The sequence below is a fragment of the Gopherus evgoodei genome, chromosome 9, assembly GCF_007399415.2.
Source record: "Gopherus evgoodei ecotype Sinaloan lineage chromosome 9, rGopEvg1_v1.p, whole genome shotgun sequence".
Lineage (NCBI taxonomy): Eukaryota > Metazoa > Chordata > Testudines > Testudinidae > Gopherus > Gopherus evgoodei.
This window is the reverse complement of record NC_044330.1, coordinates 24,535,579-24,560,196: the sequence shown is the minus strand read 5'-3', so window position 1 is coordinate 24,560,196 and position 24,618 is coordinate 24,535,579. Positions and strand designations below refer to the sequence as shown.

At 40.5% G+C, this 24,618-nt stretch overlaps 2 protein-coding genes across 8 annotated transcripts in view; one reads left to right on the top strand and one right to left on the bottom strand.

Annotated features, from left to right (window-relative positions):
- Window positions 1-24,618, bottom strand: part of VEPH1 (ventricular zone expressed PH domain containing 1) — a 182,126-nt gene that overhangs the window by 118,476 nt on the left and 39,032 nt on the right. For 6 of the 7 annotated variants that reach the window (XM_030576160.1, XM_030576159.1, XM_030576161.1 and 3 more), the window contains exons 5-6: window positions 7,298-7,464; window positions 4,038-4,247 (exon numbers count right to left, since the gene is read on the bottom strand). In XM_030576160.1, the coding sequence (XP_030432020.1) occupies window positions 4,038-4,247; window positions 7,298-7,464 (377 nt within the window). Of the gene's footprint in view, window positions 1-4,037; window positions 4,248-7,297; window positions 7,465-8,862; window positions 8,941-24,618 lie in introns of those variants that run through there. The other variant, XM_030576166.1, reaches the window with a different exon arrangement.
- Window positions 16,382-22,970, top strand: PTX3 (pentraxin 3). The gene is made up of 3 exons (XM_030576167.1): window positions 16,382-16,748; window positions 17,203-17,733; window positions 21,623-22,970. Exons 1-3 carry the CDS (start codon window positions 16,604-16,606, stop codon window positions 22,237-22,239), a joined length of 1,293 nt encoding a protein of 430 aa, XP_030432027.1. The 5' UTR covers window positions 16,382-16,603; the 3' UTR covers window positions 22,240-22,970.

Below are 24,618 nucleotides of genomic sequence, written 5' to 3'. Positions count from 1 at the left end.
CCAACTGGACTGTAGAGGAAGAATCACACCTCCAACCCCTGAGCTCATCACCTGAACCAGAATCCAAATGGTCACAGCCCAATTTCCTCCTTCCTCTGCATCAGATGCTCACTTTAAATAAAAGCAACTACCTAACCTAAGTTTATGGAAATGGCAATTCCCCATCCATCAAAACAGTTGCATGAAGGAGCATTTTCCCATAAAAGTCACTACATTCCTGATGTGTTCTTATCACATCAATTTATCGTTTGCAACACTAGTGATGGACACAACTTAGCTAGATATAACTCAAGTCTGTCTGAAGTACAGCAGGTCAGACAATGAACAGTATAAGAGAGTGTCCGTTGGGTTAAGTCAGCTGAGCTGCACCTTCATCTTGATGGCTTGTCATTTATCAGAGCTTGCAGTCTTCCCTTCTAGTTCTGCCTATGGCTCCTTCCTCATCAAATATATTTATTACTTCTGTGAGCTGATGTCTGTCAGTAAGCTGTGTGACAATCTGCAGAACACACAGGCACAGTAATGCCTCACGATATAAAATAAATATTTTGGGATGAAGGAAGATGGGTGCTAGGAGAAAGAATATTTACTCCAGAGATTCTTTGCAGATCAATATCACTACTTAGGACCCTGGATATCAGCTGTAGTTAAGCAAATGAAGATAATGATAACAATAATCAAATGTCATGTTTCCAGGCATAACCTAAGTACCTGTGTGGGTCAGGAAGTTTGTTTGTTTGTGTTTGTGTTTGATTTGATTGTTTGGGGAGTGCGCAAGCACATGGTTTCAGTACTTTAAGATATCTTTTTTCACCTTCCTTAGATATATTCACTATTAGTCTCTATTGGTTGCAGGGTAGAGGACAAGATGAACCAAAGGCCTGGAAGTTAGGAGCCTAAATACTTTTGTAGATGTGGCCCAAAGTCTGATCCAGGAAGGCAAATCTTATAGTAAATTCCTAATTTAAGAATTTAGGAAGCATCTGCATGCAGGACATTTATAGTCTGTCTACTACTGGCAAGTGGATGAATAGCCTAACTGCATCTTTTATTTAGATCAGTTAGTCACTGAAGAACATGCTGGAAGCAGCAGTCACATTAGGAAAGTGTGTGTGTGTGTGTGTGTGTGTGTGTGTGTGTGTGTGTGTGTGTGTGTGTGTGTGTGTGATATATAATAGCAAAATTTCCATTTGTGCAATCTGTTTCTATATGTTCCTTTTCCTAGCTCATCTACATTTATGCACCCAATATAGTTTGCATTAAGTTTCAATTCCTGAGTCAGAGTACTCTATAGTGGAGTTACTTTAGCATCTTTCCATATATTTGACCTCAAGGAATCAATTCCATCATAGAAATAATTCAGAAATATGAGTTTCTGTTAATATAATTTATATATTTTCCTTTTTTGACTCTGCAATACACTTGCAGGCAAAACTTATGGGAGGGACTGGCCCTAAGCCCAAGATGAATCACTGAAATAAACAATGATCATTTAGCTGAAGATAGAAAACTAAATGTTGAGTTACATTTTTAGAAAAATGAATGCTGTTGTCTCAGGAGCAAAATACCATTATGCTGATATTTTAAAAGACAATTTGAAAATAATCTTCAATAAAAGATTTTAAAACATTTAAGTTGTTCCTTAATATTCCAAAATTATTCTACTTCTGATCTATACAGAGAGGGTCCGTTCCTGTAGCCCTTACTCAGACAAAGTCCAGTTGACTTCAATGGGAGTTCTGCCTGAGTGATCTCTGCGTAGGATGTGAGAGGAGACTGTAGGATTTATCCCTTAGTGGAATAAACTAATCAGGTTATTGTAACATAGGTATCACTACTATGTTTCTGAAAATGTTTCCATTTACTATATTCAACGTTTGTTCTGTCTATAATCAAATTTTGTCACAAATCTAAGAATCTGAATCATTTACCATAAGCTGTTTGAATTCAGCACAACTTTAATTTTGATTTTACAAGCTATTGATTTGAAACTGAAGGAAAATGTCTATTAATTGTGAATGACACATAAAGCATAATCACAGGAATGAATATAAAACCTCATTAGAATTTATGACATGCCATGTTTCTATCTAATGGGCTCAGTGTCCTCAGAACACACCACGTCTTCTGACTAAAGAGTACTTGCCAGGTTTCCGGTGTTAATCTCAGCAAGGGTTATATTTCTTAGTATTTGCAGATATCAATGAAGTAGTAGAGCTTGTGCAGCATACGGGGTTGACAGTCACTCCACTATAAATCTAAAGATGGCCTATGACACAGATATTACAAAGTGATTCAACATACTACAGTGCTCTCCTTGACAAAGCCCTATATAGTTAGTGATTTAGGGCATTTAAAACAGAAAACAGACCAAAGTGGCTTTGTGTGTGTGAGTGATGTTACTCTCTATTGGTTGAACCACCAAGAAGATACAGGATCTACTACTACTGTTAATTAGATACCTATTATTTAGGAGTGGAAGGACAGGGGTTCAGCCTCCATCCTCAAAGAGAGTATGTATGAAAGAGATTCATGTACTATAGTTATGTCTGTAGCATATGGATTAGTTAAACATGCAGTAATTTATTCACTATTTGCTAATTGTGGTCTCCATTTAGAAAAGACATCAAGATTTCACATTGTGAGTAAAGCACTAAAATGGGTAGTCTTACTGGTGCAAATTATTAGCATGATATGCAAATTCATTATTCAGCCATGCACCTCCCAGTAGCATTGTGAGCCTAGGTCCTTTTGCAGCATGATTACTCAAAGGAGTGGGGCCCTGTAAAAAAATTTCGATCATGCTCACATAGACAGGCTGCCAGGAGAGAGGTGACATGGACTGAATTAGAGCGGCCATAGCATTAAAAAGTCAACTCTTACCCCCCCCATCCCTACCCTGGCAGTATTAGAGATATTGACACTTTTATCTGTAATTAAAAAAGGAAATGAGCTGGCAACTATAGCTAATGAATGACATTTGATGGCAGCCACTGTACTTTGTGCTATATCACATGATGGTCACAAAGGAACTCTTTTAGAGCTGCGAGCACACCATATACTACAATCCTCCCATCCAAACTTTTGCGGATCTTCCTGTTATACAGAGTTAAGACAGTATACAGAGTTGGAGTTCCCAGAATGTGTTCCCACTAATTGACTTTTTATATGTAATAATCCCATTGGTCCAGATTCTGATCCCAGTTACACCAGTGTAAATCCAGAGTAACACCATAATGTCCATGTAGTCAATCCAGATTTACACTGGTGTTCCTGAGATGAGACTGTGGTCCACCATCCTCAGGGAACAGTTTCAGTTTAAGGACATGTGCATAGAATATCCAATTAACTATGGACCCAAAGCCAAATATTTGGATTATGTTATCCAAATAAGTTCATATTTCACTGCCTTATTAAAACAAATTTGGGGACTGTTTATTTGTTTCTTAAATTTAACAATATACAAAGGCTGTAGATTCCTCCTCCCCCAAAATGCTCTGCCTTTAATTTAAAAACTAGATATTGCAGCCTCACTAGGCTTTGTTATCTAAATGATGATCTTTTTGTGTTGTTATAGACAAGTTTTAAATAATGACTTAAGAAGAAAACAACTCCAGAACCCATAAACAGAAAAGGAGACATACTGCATCTGATGCATGGTCCTAATTCTTCTTTAGGCTTTTATCTTTCCCTGCCCCCATCCAGTAGTCTTTTGTGGAAAATTGTCCACTTCCAGACGAATTCATGTCTCTCTTCTTCAAGACCCAGTACTGTATCTACATTCCTTCAGATGGCTGGACATGACTGCAGCTAGCAATTAAGACACCCAGATTGATCTCTTTTGCTATCGCTTGCCTATCCACCCCAGTGTTACACTTGTGACTGTCTTATATGTACATGGCAGTAATACTGTGAGTGTGTACAAACTGGGGGCTTGGTTGCAAGTCTAGAAGGTACTGAATGGGGCCTCTCATCTTTTACTTAGGGCCCAGCAAACAAAGGGAGGAAAATATGTTTTTTAAAAATTAGTTATTTACCTCATCAACGTGCCCAACAGCTCCATAGATCTTTGCAGTTTGTCCAATCAGGCTTGGAAAACTCTCACCAATCTCTTTCAGCATTGGAAGAAAACTGGTCAAGGCTACCGGTTCATAGCCTGATATTTCTATCAGTATATTTAGGATAATGTCATTATGGTTAGGGTCTCTTAAGTGACCAATTAGAAAAGGGATACATTCTTTTAGCACCTATAAAATAAAAAGGGGAAATTAATCAGAAATATATTTGTAATGGAGCCAAGACAAGTACTGCAGATGGCAGTGATAAAAGAGCAATTAGGTTTTGATTTTGAACTATGCCAATCCATTTTTGTAATATTAAAGATTTTCCACCTGTGACAATCTTCGCACACTGAGGTCAAGGGGAGTTCATTTCCACACATGGAACAAGTGTGGACTTTGCCTTAAGTTCTACATGCAGAAATGCAACATTTCATAATTAAGGAAATGCTTAACTGTCGAAAACCAAAACTTTCTCCTTTTGATTTGTACGAGACTAAATGCTATGTTTTATTGATTAAAACAATTTGTGACTGAATCTCCCCAGTGATGCAGTAAATTAAAGATTAGTAGAAATTCTTGCTTTCCCAAGAGACTGACTAAAACCCCAGGACTAGTGGCTGAAACAAAGACAGGAATAAGGAGCAAGATCCTCATCCAGTGTGAAATGATGTCACTTCATTGACCTCCGCATAGCTACAGCAATTTACAGCAGCTGGGGATCTGGTCCTTAAAACTGAATGATCCATTAAGCAGTACATAATATGGTCAGCCACAGCAGCATCAATACTCCAGTATGTGCATGTTACTGAGTGACTATTAAGTGTCTGTCAATATATATCCAAGTCAGAGTGACTGTTGTCGTATAGATGAAGTATGTCATCACACGCTACTATTGTAATACATATATGTGATGAGAAGTAAATGTTGAATGAGACTGTGTCACTGTTCCATGAACTCTGGAGAGTTACTGCTCATAATAATGAAAAACCAATACTCTGTCAGCATAATGAAGATGTGCTGACAGTATAAACTGTTAGTAATAATAAATAATACTTAGCACTTATGTAATGTGACATAGCTTCGAAGCTCTGTAGAAACATGCAGTAGTTTAAAGATGGCCGTGGTCAAGCATAGAGATTTGTATGGATCTGGATTGGGTAATAAGGGCATGATCCTAAGTCCACTGAATTTACTGGGAATCTTTCCACTATCTTCAATTATCATTGGATCAGGTTTTTAAAGCATATTTGTATATTTCTTGGTTTAGGCATCCTCTTTTCACAATGGCTCATCCCATTTTTACCAGGAAGCGCATGACTCAAAAAGCAATGTAGCACATAGCAATGACAGTATGAATCATGTGAGGAAAGTGTTTTGACCCATAAGCAATGGTAAAATGGGGCCCATCTGACTGAAAAGTATCATGTTCTCAGAGGGAATTACATTTCCTCTGTAACTGTGGTGGGCAGCATTAAACTACTGTTGATTTTTAAGAAGATTTATTAAATGTGTGCTCTGTAAAGTAGCCAGCATTGAACCCACTTCTAATGTTCTGTGCCTTATAAGTGTCATGTTTGTGTAAGTAGGTGTATCATTTTCAAAGCACATCTTTTGCTCTAGCTGCTCACTCATATTCTGGCACTAGTTCATTTTAACTTGATTTCAAACATTATTAAGCCTTTTTAGTACGTCCTTATCTTCAAAAAGGAAATGTAATGATGAGAAACAATACATAACTGGCACAGGAATAACCAAAAGTGGTAGGAAATTTTAATTAAAATGAGCTGAGTCAGGGTGGATAGTGTCCCATTTTAGATCCTTCATCCCTGGCCAGATAACAGTGCCAGCTTTAAATATCCCCAATAAATGTTATCTGACAGCCTAAGGCAGCCTGTACAGATTTAGCTGAGTCCATTAAACTTCCATGGACTTAAATTACAGTAATTAAAGAACATTTGTGAAAATCTGGCTCGTCGAAGGTTTTTTGCAAATATGTAGTGTATAAAGCAGCACACCTTATGTAAAATAGTTACATTACATTCCCTAACTCAGTAAAAATGTCAGCACTCTGAACATTTTCCTGGCAATTTGACCATCTCTTTAGCAGAGCTAAGCGAATAATTGGCAAAAAAGTAGTTTATTTGACAAATTCAGTGTCCTTTTCTTCTTGCAGAATATCCATGGGAAGATAGTAATTTCAACCAGCATCTCACAAATTTACTACATGGATTGATCATAAATATTCAAAATTTGAGCTGTGTTGCTTAGTTCTAATTGGTTGAATAAGCTGCCTGGTGAGGTTCCTTGCCAGCCTGACCGAGTGAACAAACACGTCCAGCACACAAATTTATCCATTTGAATTTAAAGTTCAGTTTTCACAGATATTCACCCAGATCCCTAAAATGTGCTTTCCAGCAGCATTTCTGTAGGTAAAGGCTCTATTGCTCAAATGTTTGCAGAGAGCAAATGCAAAAGAGAGTGCGGCTGAAGCAAATTCATTTACCAAATCCAACAAGTAGTTGGACAAAATGTTTGCAGTATTGTTTGAGCTTTACTCCTGTCTAATAGATTTTCAGTGTGGGAGTCATGAACAGGTCTAGCAGGGTCAGGATCACCTTCTCTTTCTTTATGGCTACTTGCAGGCAGGAGCGGCGCCAGGATTTCTGACGCCCTAGGCAGACAGCCATTTTGCTGCCCCCCGCGGGTCCGGTGGACCTACCGCAGTCATGCCAGCGGACGGTCTGCTGCTGGAAAGGCTCCGGTGGAGCTGCCGCAGTGATGCCGGCAGGCAGTCCGCTGGTCTAAAGGCTCCAGCGGACCTGCCACAGGCATGACTGCGGTAGGTCCGCCGGAGCCTTTAGACCAGCGCGCCGTTCGCTGAAATGACTGCGGCAGCTCCACCGGAGCCTTTCCAGCAGCGGACTGTCTGCCGGCATGACTGCAGTAGGTCCACCAGACCCGCGTGCTGCCCCCCTGGCAAAATAGCACCCCCCCAAAAATTCTGGCGCCCTAGGCCATTGCCTAGGCCGCCTAAATGGTAGTTTGCAGGGAGCCCCAAAACCTTTTCTATTGTAACATGGGAGCCCTCCTGGTATGGAAAAGGTTGAGAACCACTGACCTAGTACGTGCCGTACATGGGACACTTTACTGTACTGTCAGGATGTTCTGAACAACATAAACTCTCCAAAGAGTGAATAACCTTATTCCACTGGCAATGTCTGGTATTATACATTTACCTCAGGTTGCTTTCTCCTTGCCACTATCTGAAATAGCTTTAGAAGGTGGTGTTGTTCTGCTTGCTCCAGCTGGGACATCAGTGCCACCAGCTCCGTCAGATGGTTGTTAATTGACTGTGTCTGCTTTTCATACACAGAAGGCAACACACGCAGCAACATGGAATTTCCTGTTAACAGAGTGAAAATAGAGTAAACCCAAGAAATGTGTTTCAAAGCTTTATCTGCCATCTTGGCATTTCTGATACCAACATCCCTATAGCTAGATACCTCCATACAGGTGCGGCATGTTAATAACTTTGAATTTCTGAGAATCATGAAGAATATAGAAAAACAAAACATTCACAGATGTACAACATGTATATTGGACCAAGAAACCAGAGAATAGATTACTGAAGAAGGAATTTCACTAAGTGAAGCAATATGGGGAAAATAGAAAACTTTTCCTGTTAATCATTATTTTCAGCCTTTTGAGTTCAAGACCATGTAAATGAAGGCTGGCTCATGAGATCTCAGATTTGAGTGATATTTAACTGAGATCTAAAAGACAGAATAAATGTAGTTTTAAATGAATCTGAAAAAGACAACAGAATGCACAGGAACTATTTTTTTCTTGTTTGCTGAGAATAAAAGGCTAAAATGAAACAACCAACATATGGAAACAGTATTTGGTTATTTAAAAAAGTAAACGAGCATGAAGGTAAATTTGAACATAAGTGGTTAGGGTGCCATTTCCAAGAGTCAAAGGGAAGAGATGAGAGAGTCAATCAGAGAGAGACATGCAAAATATGCTCACACATTTTCTGACAGTGTTTGAAGTTGTGCCTGCACAATTTAATTTGAAACCAAGTCTCATATAGAAATGTATAACATAACAAACTATACATGCCTGTCTTGGAATGTTTAGTTACATTTGCACGACATATGGAAAACATCTGCCTATCACTATGTAGTATGGATCCACTTTCTAAATCCTTTAAAGTACTTAAAGTCTCTGTGGATTTGGTTTCCAATAGGAACTGGCATATTGGCCTCCTGCTTTTTCTCCCATTTTAATTTGTGCTTTGTAGCTATGGAAGATAAACAGGCCACTCACTGGATAGTAGAAATGGTTCATATGTGTTAGCTGAGCCAGCAGCTAATACATTTTTACAACATCAAACTCATGAAAGACACAGTAAAAGCATAATTGAAAATTGACTATGAACTAAAAATCTAAAATGCAACTTTGAACAGCCTCAGGGTTATTTTTCATTGCGCCAGCTTGTAACCACCCACAGAGGCCATTACACCTACAGGATAATGCAGCACCTCCAGCCATGCCCTCATCTGGCCCCCTACTCTGGAGAGGAGGTAGCATAGAGCTAGTTACATCACTAAGGAATTCTTGGTTCCCCATATAGGGCAGTTTTAAGAGGGCAGAACAAAGGGGACTTGGCAGGGTCTAGGATATTACCCTGTAATTATTCATCTGTGGTTACTGAAGATTTCTCAACCATGATCAGAAGCGATGTGCTTTATATCCGTCATATACACTAGGAAAGTGTAAATCCCAGCTTGGTATTTCCCTTTCTTCCACTCTTGTGCAGCTGGAGGGCCACCCAACTTTTATTTTCTGCACCAAAGTTTGTTTCATGTCGGCCATGCTGTAAATATAATGTTTGTTAAGCAATTTGGAACCCTTCAGGATGAAAGATTATAAGGGACAGTCATAAGTGAAAGGTATTTTCTAATGAATTATCCCAAAGGAATTAGCAGACAGTGGGACTAGTTCTGTTTTGGGTCATATTCTATCCACATTATTTGTGCAAAACTCCCACAGATATTACTGCATGAGATTTTAAAAGCACCTAACTCATTTCGGAGCACAAATCCCATTGTAAATTAATGGGAATTGTGCTCCTAAAACAGTTAGGTGCTTTTGAAAATTCCACCCAGCTGGACTTGCACGGTAGATTAAGGGCCACATGTGGCCTCTTTATTCTGAAATAGTCTGTCATGGTATAATCCCCACTCCAAACCTCAGCATCCAAAAGATGGGGTACCAGCATGAATTCCTCTAAGCTTAATTACCAGCTTAGAAGCTGTAGTGCTGCCACCAACCAGGAATTCCAGTGCCTGGTACACTCTAGTCCCCCAAAAACCTTGCCCGGGGACCCCCAAGACCCAGACCCTCTGGATCTTAACACAAGGAAAGTAAACCCTTTCCCTCACCGTTGCCTCTCCCAGACTTCCCCTCCCTGGGTTACCCTAGAAGATCACTGTGATTCAAACTCCTTGAATCTTAAAACAGAGAGGAAAATTCACCTTCCCCCCTCCTTCTCTCTCCCCCTCCCAGACTCTCCCTGAGAGAGAAAGTAATCCTAACACAGAGAGAAATTAGCCTCTCTCTCCCCCTTCCCTACCTTTCTCCCCACCAATTCCCTGATGGATCCAGACCCAGTCCTCTGGGGTCTCACCAAAATAAAAAAAAAAACAATCAGGTTCTTAAACAAGAAAAGCTTTTAATTAAAGAGAGAAAAACAGTAAAAATTATCTTTGTAAATTTAAAATGGAATAGGTACAGGGTCTTTCAGCTATAGACACTGGGAATACCCTCCCAGCCTAAGTATACAAGTACAAATTAAAATCTTTTCAGCAAAATACCAATTTGAACTCCTCCCAACCAAATACACATTTACAAATAAAGAAAACAGCCATAAGCCTAACTCGCCTTATTTACCTAGTACTCACTATTCTGAACTTATAAGAGCCTGTATCGGAGAGATTGGAGAGAAACCTGGTTGCACATCTGATCCCTCTGAGCCCCCAGAGTGAACAACAACCAAATTCTAACAGCACACACAGAAACTTCCCTCCCTCAAGATTTGAAAGTATCCTGTCCCCTGATTGGTCCTCTGGTCAGGTGACAGCCAGACTCACTGAACTTGTTAACCCTTTACAGTCAAAAGAGATATAAAGTACTTTTGTTCTATTAACTCCTACTATCTGTTTATGACACAGTCATAGAGCTAAATACCAGAAAATAAGAGCTACATTGAAAGGTGATGTATAACATTGAGGCAATTGACCAGTATAGCTACAGCAGAATAGCTGGTATAACTAGGCTGTTTCCCTGTGTAGACAAGTTTCCCTGTGTAGACAAGCCATTACATGTTGGTAAGTAGAGCTAGCAGTTTCAATTTACATAATGATGGGCCAGAAGAGGACAAATTATACTGACTTAAACTTCCTTACATTTACCCTTGAGTTTGAATATGAACCTACATTTCTAATGATTAGTGTAAAGGAGTGTGCCAGCCCTGTGCACACTTTTGTGGCTAGGGTTGGCACTGCAGGTTACTTTCTCCCAGGTGAGCATCAAACATTCCCTATAAAGGGAGTTGGGAAATGAGAACCAAAAGTGACACACTAGTAAAAAATAAGTGTGTTTCCTTTAATCAAGTCTCCTGGAAGGTGCTTGTGTAATAGCAGTTCAAGTGGCCCTTAACTCACAGTTCCTGGTTTGCAAGCTCCTCAGGCAACATCTCAGTCTGTTCAGGTTTGTCTTCTGGAACCTGGGAGAGTAATCAGCACCCTTGGAGAGCTGGATGGCTTATGCTCCTGTTTAAACAGTTCATTACTAAAACGGAGCAGGAAGACTCCTTGATTACACCTAGGCTATCCTCATTGTAAGCTCGGAGCAGACCCTTAAAGGGATAGTACTGTCCTTCACAAGTAGGTTAAACAGATTATATTTTCTCCTCTGGACTATTTAGAAATAGATTCTGCATTCTTTCCATATGCACAATTCCTATTTACTTCAAGGGGAGTTTTTTCATGTCCATGTAATGCAGGATTAGACCCCTAAACCCTATTAACTGGTCAAATTCATTGATGGTAACCTTAGGAAAAGATAAGCTTTTCATGCTCCTGCACAAAGAAAATTCATCCCAGTTGTGAAATGGGGGAGTGGAAATAATTCAGTTGAGAAAAGACAAAGAATAGTGCTGGAACAAAAGGCTAGACAGATGTCACAAATGAGACCTGGTCTACATTTTAAAGTTTTGCTGGCATAGCTATAGTACTTAGGAGTGTGAAGAAAATCACACCTCCAGTCAATATAGCTGTAGCTTATTTTGTTCAGGGAACTTGTACAAGCTATATCAGGAAGAGAGTGTTTTTGCCACTAAGTTGTGTTTCAACTAGGAGGGTTTCCCAATATAGCTATACCAGCATACCCTGTCTAGCCTAGACCAAGGCTGAGATGTCATGGGTATGCCATCTTAAATCACAACTTATTACTTGTGGATGATGTGATATCAGTTATCTAAATCAATAGTAGTATGCAGTTTGGGGAGACAAGCATTTCAAAATGCAGGTACATTACAGTTAGTAACACTGTGAGGTAGCAACTCTACCTGCTGTACACAGAGAGTCGAATTTTGCCCTGGATTCTATAAACCTGTCTTAGTTATTTATATGCCCTCATCACTGCAGTTTCTGCTGCCTCTCAATCTCTACTTAGCTTCACAACACCCCTGTGAGGAAGGAAAGTGTTATCTTCCTCTTACATATAGGGAAACTGAGGCACTGAAAGGTTAAATGACTTTCTCAAGGTCACACAGGAAGTCTATGCAGAGTAAAGAGTTCAGCCTGGATCTCCCAAGTCCTATGTTAGTGCTCTAACCCCTGGAACTTCCTGCTTTTCACTCATGAAACCACTCTGAACTCAAAGGTATTTCCCAGATGAAACTGAAGGTAGAATTTGGTCCAGTGATCTAAAATCATAATGAGAAATTGCTTGAGTATGTCCCTGACTAAGACAAATATAAAGCAAGAGAAAAGTTAAACTAGAATTGTCTGGATTATTTCAGAACAACATTTAAATGATCTCACTGGCTACATATATGGAATTATTTTCTAAATTACATTTACAAAACGAATAAAGCTGAAAGTACAAACTAGCAAACAATAGACACAAACAGGACAGTTTGTCCTTGCTCAATTTATAGTTTAAAAAGTAAATTAATCCATTATTTTCTATTATCCTGATCTGAAAATGGTGCATTTAGCTCTGTGTGTGTGTGTGTGTGTGTGTGTGTGTGTGTGTGTGTGTGTGTGTGTGTGTGTGTGTGTGTGTGTGTGTGTAAAAAAATACAGCAGCCTTTTTTACCCTCGAGCTCAGTACAGACCAGTAGAGGAGGCAGGCACTTGCCCAAGGACTTTACTTTGGTTCTTGCTTGTTTTTTTGGTCTCAATCTAAAATAAAAGTCTGAACATATTGGTCTGCTCTCTGTGAATGGAAAAACGTGACACTGGATATCATCATTACCCTTTTCTTCAAATTTGTACTCCCGGTTCAACCTCATGTAAGATTTTCCAAGCGGATGACACATTGTGAATTGCACAATCCACTCAAAAATCACCATGCAATTAGGGATATTTTACAGTTACAGTTAGGCATGGGAGAGGCCTATGAAGTAGCAGGAGCCCTCAGAACAATGCAGCACATGTCCCATCCCACTGCACTGGCCTAACTCCGCTGGCCGGCCTTGAGCCATGACCGCATGAGAGTTCACCTTGCCCCTTCTTCACAGGGCAGGCTAAGGCTAGCAACAGCATTAGTGTAGCCCCTTGCCTGCTCCCCGTAACATGTCGCGCTTGGTCCCTGTGCCATACAGTCAATGCACTCTTCCAGCAGTGTACAGGGCTTGTAAAAAAAATACACAATACAGCAGTTCACTGTAAGTACAATAATGATTAAAAAAAGAGTGCTTGGAAGCTGCACTACAGTGTTTTAATAGTTCTGTATTAGACGATTATTTTAATGTATATGTATGAACTGAAGGCAAAATTGTCATAGGTGGATACTTTAAATTTGGCACCTTAATCCTTATGTAGGCATGCAGATTCAAGAATGCTGGCCTGTCCAATATGTTATTGACGGGTTTTTATTATTTTGACACTGTTATTTATTAGTTGTCTCAAGGTTAAAGTTAAGATTCTGTCATGGGTATTTTCAGTAAAAGTCAGGGACAGGTCATGGGCAATAAACAAAAATTCATGGAAGCCCGCAACCTGTCCCTGACTTTTACTAAAAATACCTGGGGACGGGGGGACAAACAGCGCTGCCAGGACTTATAGTTACTCCAGCCTTGCTGCTGTTCCTATGGCAGTGGCTGACTACTGCTGCTCCAGCCCCAAGGGGGCTGACCCAACCCCAACCACTGCTTCAGCGGGCCAGAGACTGCTCCTCAAGCAGGTTCAGGGTTGGTCCACAGTCAGCTGTTCAGTGGCCTTGGGGCTGGCCCCCAGTCAGCTGTTCCAGGGGCCACTTCTCTATGGCTGGCCGCTGCTCTGACGGCCCCAGGGCTGTCTGGCAGCCACCTGTTCTGGAGGTCCTGGGGCTGACCGCTGGTCACAAGTCAACTGTTCTGGCAGCCCCCGAAGAATTCATGGTGGTCTGTGACCTCCATGACAGATCGTATCCTTAATTATGGTAGCCCCCAAAGGTGCCAACTGAGTTCAGGGCCCTCTTGTGTTAGGCAGTGCACATAACTATAGTGAGAGACGGGGAGAGCCTTGGCGTGACACAGCAGCAAAATGTGGGCAGACACATGCATAGAATTAAGCAGCAAGCTGCAACTTTGATTAAACTTTAACAGAAGGGAGAGGAGCTACCCACCCATCACTCATACTCTCCTATATGAGGCATTTAATTGGTTCCAGTGTGGGGGGTTACAGGGCTCCTCACCATATAACCGTAGAACCAGAGTTACAGGGTTCCTTACCATATAACCCAGAACATGGGGTGGGCTTGCCTTAGGGCCTATCCCACAGGACTCAGCTCTCTGAACCCAGCACCCTCCCCCACATGAGGGGGACAGAGGGTTCAGCAGGGTGGGGACCTGGGCCAACAAGAGCCACAAGATCTGACCTTGGCCTGCAAAATGCACAAGGCCTCACCCTACTAACACCAGCCCAAGACCCGTTACCAAAATCCCAGGTCTTTTACCTCTGGGAACACTTCATTTTATTCTGCTAAACGCACTGGTAACTGGCCACAAGTTGCAACAAATCAACACCACCACTCCAATTCCTAAATTAGGAACCCTGCACGTTCTTACTTAATTCACTGTGGCTTGCAGGTTTTGTGAAGAAGCAAAAAAGCTCCCTGGTCATCCGCCAATTGGCCCATGGGAGAAAAAATTCTTTCCTGACTCCCTAAACAGGTGATTGACTAGACCATAGCATCTGTCAGGCTGGGTTCCCATTCCGAGTTCAAGTGGGTAGAGTAGGCTGCTGGAACAGAGCTGAAAGAAGTTCCCCATGGCTCCTGCTCTGAGCTAAATCCCAGGAGGTGAAGAATGCTGGCCAATCAGCACCCATCACCCCTAGCTGGACTCCTAGGGGAGAAGCTTCTTTGTCTCTTGGTGAAAGTCTCCCTCACTTGCCGCTGGGACTGCCCCCTTTTACTGCTGGCCCCATCAATTTTCCCTGTCCATTGATGTGGGTGAGTGGCATTTTTGGTACTTATGAAAAGTGCAATGTAATAACAAAGAATGCCCAGTGATTTGCTTACAGGTGCAGGGCTACATATTGCCTTTGTTCCACATGCAGAACTCCCACTGATGTCAATGAACACTGTCATCAAAGACTCATTGCAAAACAGGGCCCACAGAGTGCTGTGCTGCCTCATGGCTCTCTCTCTCTCGCTGCTGAATCCAGTTTTAGTAAAGAGCAGCATTTCACTCAGTGCCTGGTAAAGAATAAATACCTTCATTATATAGCAGGGTCTGCCCAGTGTATTCTCCTCAGCTAAGATGGATCTTTTTTCTTATGATCGCTGAAGATTATCCAGAGGTTCATAGAAATACTAATCAATAGCCAAACACCAGCAGATAGCAATACTTAACTTCATACAGTACATAGACAGATATCAGTCATTGGTTAACCATATGAATAGGTCATTAGAAACACAGCTCAATTCCTTCCATTCCATAAAACACAGGCCTTTCACATAAGATACTTTTCATTAACTCTCACTATTAGCAGATAGCTCTTCTTCTGAGGCCTGTAGCTGCTGAGGGATAGACCATTTGAAACTGAGAAATGTTTGGGCAGGACTGACATTCCATGCAGCCAGGACTTTTAGGGGATCAGGCTGAATGTGAATTTGACAGTTTCGGTATATACGGATATTGGTGTTGCTTTGTCAAAAATAGACTTTTCAAGGTAAGACAAGGATGTTAAAATAGGTTGGGAGCTAGGCAAGGAACAACGATTACTTTATCTTGTATCCTTCTGTTGCTTTTTCTGCTACCCTTCTGCAACCCATGGGCATGAAAATGACATGGGTTACTTGAAAATGTCAAATTGATGCAAGTTATGCTCTTTTACCACTTATGATCATTTGTACCCATTGTCTAAGTAACTTATACCCATCAGTATGTTACCATTGAACTTGACCCGAAGAGAGGACACTGAAATAATAAATGGTTCAAACACTTTGCAAATTGTAACTGAGTAGCTTTAGACAGACGAAGGTAACCTAGCTACCAAAAGTTTCATATAGCATCTAATACTAAGCAACAGTAATATCTAAGCCCTGGATGAATAACTAATCCAAGAGTAATCCATTTGGGGCTTTTCAAGTTAATGGAAAAATGTTGGTATTGTATTTTAACATAAATAGTCCAATTATGCAGCTGCTAAGCTAAAGTTACTTCTGAAATTAAATACTTATAGTGACGTTACAACACATTTCTATCTAAAACAATTCCAGCTATTTAAATTTTTCTTCCAATCTTTCCATGACCACAGACAGACTTTAACTATAAAAGGAATTTGTAAATAGGTCATCTACAGAAATCCTTCCTTACAAAAGGGATGTAAAATAGCAAGAGATAGTAAAATGATTATCATGCTTTTATCCATCAAATTCACAGTGATTTAGTTACCCTTGTTCTCTTCTGTCAAATCACTCCATGTTACAGAAGTCTGGTCTCACAGGAAAAGTCACAGTTGCAAGAGCAGCTTTCCCCATTCCTTTCCCTCCTTTAGTTAATCCACCCACACTGTAAACTTTTAAGGTTCAAGATTGTGCAACGTGCATGCCTCCCCACTACTCCCATCCAAAAAAAATAAAAGTCAGAAGCACTCTTATTACAGCAGTGGCACTAGCGTTACTTATTCATTCGAGAGCAGGAACTCCCAGAGTATTTATTAAGGGCTTTCTGTGTTAGATGCTGATAGTCTTGTCTCTGCTCAATTCCGAGAGACCTTTAACTCCAGAGGACTCAGAGACTTTTAGGAAACAGCTGGAGTATGTTGTCTCAAGAAATGCTTTCTTTGACAATTCTGCTTTGTGCTTTCTGGTCTTCCTCCTCTGCTCTGAACAATGAGGACTATGATCTCATGTACCTGAATTTCGAGAACGAAATAGAAAGTATAGTTCCTGCTACTGAAGAAAGTAAGTGGATTTAAACTATTTTTGTGTTATTAAACACTATTAAACATAGATAGCAGTTTCTATAAAAACCAAAGATAAGCTATTTAAATCACACTCTTTGTTATTTAGTTCTTGTAACAGTTATTGCAAACATACCATTTTTCAAACAAAATGAAAGGGCTTTGTAAAAGCAGATTATTTAACACAGCCAAATGATGCAAATACTTTAGCATGTCCGTGCAAAATCTCTCTATACTCCTTATTTTCCAGTTCTCTCTTATAAAAGAAATGTTTGGAATGTTGCTGTGATTCTTAAAACAGCTAAATTACACATTGCCTTATCTTGTTTTAATTCAGAGGGAAAGCACTGGTGGTTTAGAGAGCATTGGCAATAAATGAAGAGAGATTTTATTAAATAACTCCTTTGAAAAAAATGAGTGAAGAGAAATAGTAACATCTGTGTCTTGTTCTTCAGCTATTTCATGTGACTGTCAGCGAGAGCATACGGAATGGGACAAACTCTTCATCATGCTTGAGAACTCACAGATGAAAGAGAACATGTTGCTTCAGTCCATTGATGAAATCCTTAAGGTGGAACTGCAAACTCTACGAGCAGAAATGATCGAGTTTGTGGCTAACTTTGCTGGCACGTGCACCACCACCATTGAGAAAGTCACCTCCCGAGTCTTGTCACAGGTGGACCAAACACTGATGAGGAACAGAGATCAGGTTCAGGAGTCCAAGACCCTTCATGAATCTGAGCAAAGAAAGATTCTTGAAGAGCTTCTGCAGCTGACCCTCAATGTGTCTAACAGACTCACTCAGCTGGAGAGTGTTTGGCAGAGGACAGCTAAAGTGGAGACAGGTTTTCAACAGCAAGATAAATCCAGTTACATGGGCAGAGGGGACAATTTGACTTTGAACTCTCTGTGGGAAGAACTACAGCAAACAAGAGCTGAACTGAAAGGATCACAAAAGTGGGCAGCTCAGCATTTACTGCCAGCTGGTAAGTCTATGCCAGGCAGCATTTGTTAGAATTCTCTATTTTAATACCCTGTCCAGAACAGCAACATTCAATACCTCAGCTAAACATTCTTCTTCTTATGTCAGGGCATGACCGTAAAGGGACAGTTGGAAGTAAGATGTGTGTGCGGTGGGGAAACTCACCAAGCTCTTCATAAAAAATAGCTGGTCAGCTTTTCAAATTTGGGGACCAAAGAAGAATCTAGTCAAAGTTATTATTAGAGTAAGTCAACTCCAACTGTGATGCTGAGGCTAGGAGAGGCTTCCAGACTAAGGCTATGACCAACGAGCAGTGGACATATTTTAAATAGACTAATTTGTGAAATCTTGATGTTTTCTTGCCCTTCAACTTCCCAGCTCCAGATTTCCACCTTAGTTCACAGAAAGCTTTCATTCACTCCATATACTGCCAATCTTTACTTTTTCTAACCCAACTGCTGCATCCTTCTCACCAATTCTAGCTGTGAATTGGATCAAATGTAGACCTGAGAGAACACGGACAATGTCAATGGGCAACATGTAATCAAATGTCATGCTTCTGGGCAAACACTGATCACCCTTGGTGGGTCAGGAAGGAACAGCTTTCCCCATGTATCTTGTATATAGGGTTTTTTCCTTCTTTTGAAGTATGGTATAGTGATGGCAGCTAAGGTCTGGATACCATAATAGATGGATCATAGAGATTGATTTAGTATTTCAAATCCTGTGTTCCAGGCTTTCTATACATCATTGTACGGAACCTGACTGAAATAGAGAAATTTAAGGATGGAAGAATAAACCCCTACATATTACTAACTAAAGAGGTGTGTGAAAAGTTACTACTAACATACCACAGCTCTTTCAAATATAAAGCTCAAAAACTATTGAATATCTATAATTCCACTTGTTATAAATATTACCAATATAATGATTTTATGGGCCAAATTTTCCAACAAGGACAAAAGGAGCCTGGTATAAAAATGCATGCACATTGGAATCACAAAATCCCACATTTGCGTGTGCATGTGGGAAGTGTGGTGTGCAGTTACACAGTTTGTGCTAGTGAATATACAGTGATGCTGCAATGTGAGTTCTTACAAAAGTAAGTACCTTTTGTAGGCACACTTCTTACAGCTTTGAAAATGTTGCCATAAATGCAAAGAGTAATTCACACCTGAACCTGTTAAAATAATATTAAGGCATTTTATAACCTTGAACAAAATGTGTCCGATAATGGTAGACCATGAATTCAGTTTTAATTAGAATAGCTTTGTAACCAGAAGCAGGGGAAAAAGTAGTATTTAGTGTCATACTAACATATGTGGGAGGGGAGAGTGACAGAGGCAAGGATTACACTGAAAGAATGCAACCAGCAATATTCCTTTTGCTTGCACAAAAATGTTGTTTTTTTCAAATGTAACATGATGGTTACATCATTATTCAAGTCTCTCCCACAATATGCCAAACTTATACTATAAAACAAAAGAGAAACATCTCAGTCACTTTTCGTTTTTGCATATTTGTACCAACCAGAGAACAATATGTATTCTGACTAGCATTTAACAATCACATTCCAAACTCAGTTCCACTGGTGTAAATCCAGAATAACTCCGGAGACTTCATTGGAATTACTCCTGAATTACATCTGTGTAACTGAGGCAGACTCTGCTCTATATGTTTTTACAGAAAATATCCTAATATGATATAAAATAGTAATAATATATATATATAGAAATACTCCATAGGTCTCTCTGGAGATCTTTTCCAAGAGAGTTTTCAGCAACTGGTTTTGATTTCTCACATCTTGAATTACTGCCAGACCTACTCTTAAGGGATTTTCTAAACACACTTTTGTTGTTTTTCCATGAAGCTGGTTTTAATTTTCTTTAGTCCTCGATAATAAAGCCAGAAAGTCTGCTAATTAAAAAGCTGTTTCAAGATAGTATTCCTAACATTTTTAAGTAGTGTCTATCCACAGTTGCCTCCCCACCATATGCCCCCCCCCCAGAAAAGCCAATGAAAAAAAATTATTGTGCTGAAAGTTCAAAGAAACCAGCATGTGAAATAATGCAGCAGCCTAATCCTGGAAGGCAGAAAGAGTCCTTCATTCATTAAAACAAAGATTTTAAGACATATTTTAGCTTCTATAGCTTCTTTAAACAGGAAATGAGTCAGCCTAATTGTGAGGGGGGCCTCTTTTACCCTAACTCAACTGGAATATTAATGTATCATATATTAACTAGACAACAGAATTGAGAATGTCAAATATGCCTTTATTATCGTTAGTTACTTTTCTTTCTTGAATGGATTTCTGTTACTGGCCATCACTAATCTAATTTTTGTTAACAACATACTGATCATCACTGATTGGAGATCGGAGAAGAGCTTCTTAAGAAATTGAGCTTTTCAGGTCATTTTATATTGATTGATTTTGGGGGCCCAATTTAGTGCAGTTGAAAGTTAATGACTAAAAGAATTAAAGCAAAGTTTAGAGCAGGCAGGCAGTTTTGGAAGTTTCTCTGAATGGCTCTGCCAATGGTCCCCATGCACTCCTGTCTTTCGATGCCCATTGCTCTAGTCCACGCCAGTAGAGAAAACCACATGTGACAAATTGTGTGAAAATATTATAGTCTGGATAGAAACTCACAAGGTACTAGGATGAGCACACTGAGCTCATTTTCACTTGGGAATTAATCAGGATTTGAATCTAGTCTGAGTAGGTAAAATGTTCCTGTAAGGTACTGTGTGACAGATTCTGTTCACAATTACAGCAGTAGAAGTCTAGAATAACTCCTCTGGGGTCAGTGGACTTGCTCTGGATTTACACTGATATAACTGTGTTCAGAATCTGCATGGTGGGCCTCATTTTTTCCCCACTCCTTTCAGTATGCACTTTTATGCAAAAATATTAAGTAATAAGCTGTAGTATTTTTTCACTTATAATTGTGGTTATCTGAGTCACAATGTCTTCAGAGCATATCGTATTCAGAACATGGGAAAATTTTCAAAAGCATCTAAGTGACATAGGAGCACAGGTCCAATTTTCAGAAGTGACTTAGGCACTTATAAGCCTACGTCTCTTGATAGTCAATGGGGCATAGGCTAGTATGTCATTTAGGCACTTTCCAAAATTGTAGCCATTATCTAATATGGTAATATATTGTATTGCTCTTTATAATGCATATAGTATGTGATCATGACTAGCCAATGCCTGGGTTTCACAAACTATGGAAGAAATTTCCAGCCATGCTAACCTTAAGATGAATCTGTAGAGGCCACTAAGCTCCTCCCATGCCAACAGCATTGCTGTTTCCATGACAAGTTATTCCTAAGGAGAAAAGAACACTGAGGCACTGGAATAAATTGCCTCAGGAGGTTGTGGAATCTCTATCATTGGAGATTTTTAAGAGCAGGTTAGACAAGCACCTGTCAGGAATGGTCTAGATAATATTTAGTTCTGCCATGACTGCAGGGGACTGGACTAGATGACCTCTCGATGTCCCTTCCAGTCTTATGATTCTAAGGAGAAAAGAATACTGAGACTAAAAAAGGACACGCATGAAACAAAACGTGTCATAAAGAAAGCATGTCATGGTGCAGGCATGCTGTACATTTTTTATAGCCACTTCTTTGGGAAGACCTGTCTAATCCAAGCAATGTGATTATTTCAACCCCATGACAATAAAATGTTCAATGCATTCATTCTATCATGTATTCCTACAACATACTGTATGGTATGGGGATTTTCAAAGGAACCTGACTCCCTTTGGAAATCCCAGCCTAAAGCGGTAAGTTTATGTCAAGAATCCAAACTGTGAATGTACAAATACTTCACCTTTTACAGAAATTAGCTGGGGTAGAATAATGCTTCTAATTCTGTTTTTTCCCCCCAGGGTGTGAAACTGCAATTTTATTCCCAATGCGTTCCAAAAAGATCTTTGGGAGTGTTCACCCAACTGCTGACATGACGCTCCAATCCTTTACTGCCTGCATATGGGTCAAAGTGACTGAGGTGCTGGACAAAACTATCGTATTCTCCTACGGAACAAAGAGAAATCCATATGAAATTCAATTCTATCTCAGCCGTGAGTCTGCAGTACTTGCTGTAGGCAGTGACCAGAACAAGATAATTGCCCCAAACACAATTTCTCCTGGACACTGGACTCACTTTTGTGGCACTTGGAGTTCAGACAACGGGGCCATATCGTTGTGGGCAAATGGGGAGCTTGTTGCTACCACCTCAGAAATAGCAGAGGCTCATATCATTCCAGATGGAGGAATTTTGCAGCTAGGCCAAGAAAAGAATGGTTGCTGTGTCGGAGGTGGTTTTGATGAAACTTTAGCCTTTTCGGGAAAACTGACTGGCTTTAATATCTGGGATAGAGTTCTCAGCAATGAAGAGATAACAGCGCGGCCTAGAGCAGAAGATTCATGTAATATCAGGGGCAATGTTGTTGGGTGGGGGGTTACAGAGATTTTGCCACATGGAGGAGCTCAATACGTTTCCTAAATACTGAGAAACTAGATCCTGAACCAAACAATGAATTTCCATTGACAACAATATACTGATAGGTACAAACACACAGAGCCCTACAGCCCTCAGTGTCTAAATTCTTAAATAAACCTCAAGAAAAAATAGTATTGTAAGTTTACAAATGAGATATTGTAGAGATTGGATTTGATCTTTGTCTGCTGTCTTGAACAAACACTGAAAAAGCATGTCAGAGAATGATATTGGAAAAGCTGTTCTTAAATATAGATAAGCTGCTGTCATTCCAGCTGTGTTTTCAGATTCATAGCCAGTGAGAGCTACCTGTAGACACTTGAGAGCAGACTTTGGCTCTTACATTGCTAAACTAAACACATACAAACAAATGGCTGGAACTGCTTTTATAGAACTAACATAAGACTGTTGCATTTTCTGAGGTTCCCCATTTGTTGCTTTCATATTACTAATGCCACTCTTACAGATGAACCATCTGAGACTTATGAAGTAATGTTTGTTCTTTATTACTCTTTGTTACTGGTATGTACACTATCATAAAATAGTACCTTGTTCGAAATATTATTTATGCTATGGATTGACCTAACGTATGCCTAGACATAGTATTCCCCATAATAATCCAGTGTTACCTTTTGAGAAGATGCAGCTGTATTATATTGTAAATGAATTTTGTAATAATTTTATTGAAATTATTTTTGTAAAGTTGTCTTGTAAATAAAATTACTTTATCAAACTGACACTGCTTACAATTTGTCACAAGGATGAACGCTGACATTAATACAACAATATTCTGGTTTTCTCATCAACAGATTTGTTTTTTTTCAGTATATAAAAGAGCATACAAATATCAGCATCTCACACAAAGGGCCTGATCCTGAGAGGCCTGAGAGATGATGAGTACTTAGGGACTCAATGCTAAATATTTGCCCAGGCTAGGTATCCCTTCCCTGAAGGCAACCAAGGGGATGGAGTCATGTTGGGGCAGTTGCTCTTCACAGGAGACTGAGGTGTCCTTAAAGGGACAGATCCCCACAAAATCTGTGTCCAGCTGGAGTTGTTCTTGTATAGCTTCCCCCGGAGAAGGGGGTGTCCAGTCTGGAGAAATCTCTAAAATAGATGAGCACCATATGCCCAATGCTGCCATTGGTAACACCCAACATTCACACTGAAGTCAAGGCATCTATTTCTGAAGTGTTTACACAAGCTCAAAATTCAGTTAGAAATCCAAAATAACTGACTCCACTGAAGCCAACAGAAGTTTTGCATTAGTGAGGATAGATTAATAGCTTCATAAGGACCTCAGGATTAGATCCAATGGGAACAGCAGGTGCTTAGCACATCTCAGGATCAAACCATAATTTATTACTCAATTTACTTATTACTGTGGGAAACAAGGCAGTTTGGGTTCCCAGGGAAACTTGTCTTTGGTTGTGATCCACCTGGGTTTTCTCCCCAAGTTTTGCTTTGAGAACCACATGTGAATGTACCCAAAACTCAAAGCAAAACTCAGTGTGAACAATGAAATTGCACCCAGTTTTTTGATGAAACAATGGGAAAGAGTAGGAGTTTCTCATGGTTTCAAGGTAAATACAAACTGACCCAGGTCTATATGAAATGGGCTAGGTTTGTTCAAAAAGCCATGAACTGAGGGTGTTACAAGTTTGTACCTGAACCCACGAAACATACATGAGATTGATCATACTGGGCCAGACCAATGATCCATAGACTCTGTACAGGGGTTTGCCCGGGACTCGTCCCTCTCTAGGGCAGCGGGGAACCACACCGCCTCGCTATATCATTTCAGTTGTGACTGTGAATTAGCCTGACTATGGGAGCCTCTTGCCGTGGCAGCAGTAGAGGCAAAACATAACAGTTATTCACACCCAGTCAGTGGGCAGTAGTGAGTCATGGGCTCAGGTCCTCAGATAGGTGCTGAGCAGCTGTTATATAATGAACAGGCTCTGGCCCTGGGTTGGAGCGGGGCAACAAAGAGTAAATGGCCCTCAGGCAGGGGCTGAGCAAACAATTATATTTAGCAGGCCCAGGTCCTGGGTCAGGGCTGGGCAGCAAAGAGTCAATGGCTCAGGCCAGGGCTGAGCAAACAGGTAAACAGCAAGTCCAGACTCCTGGCTCCGAAGAGCCTGCAAAAGGGGGAGACTGCCATCCACAGGTTGGGTTGCAGGGGGGACCCAGGCCCACCCACTCCACTGCATCCCAGCCCGGGGCCCTAGCAGCAGCAGAAGACCCGCTGCTGTGTCAATGGGGATTCTGGCTGCAACACGATGACATAGACTCTGGCAGCGCTGCAGCCAGACTAGGGTTGGCTGCTCCAAGACTACTTCCTACTCCCCCTCTAGAGGTATCTGGGTCCGGATGGTGTCCTCC

What these genes read in the sequence shown, in the direction of transcription:
- PTX3 (XM_030576167.1), top strand. Translation starts at nt 16,604, where the DNA reads ATGTTGTCTCAAGAAATGCTTTCTTTGACAATTCTGCTTTGTGCTTTC. An exon ending in AGTTCCTGCTACTGAAGAAA is followed by an intron (nt 16,749 to 17,202) that starts GTAAGTGGATTT and finishes CTTGTTCTTCAG; the next exon opens with CTATTTCATGTGACTGTCAG. An exon ending in TCAGCATTTACTGCCAGCTG is followed by an intron (nt 17,734 to 21,622) that starts GTAAGTCTATGC and finishes TTTTCCCCCCAG; the next exon opens with GGTGTGAAACTGCAATTTTA.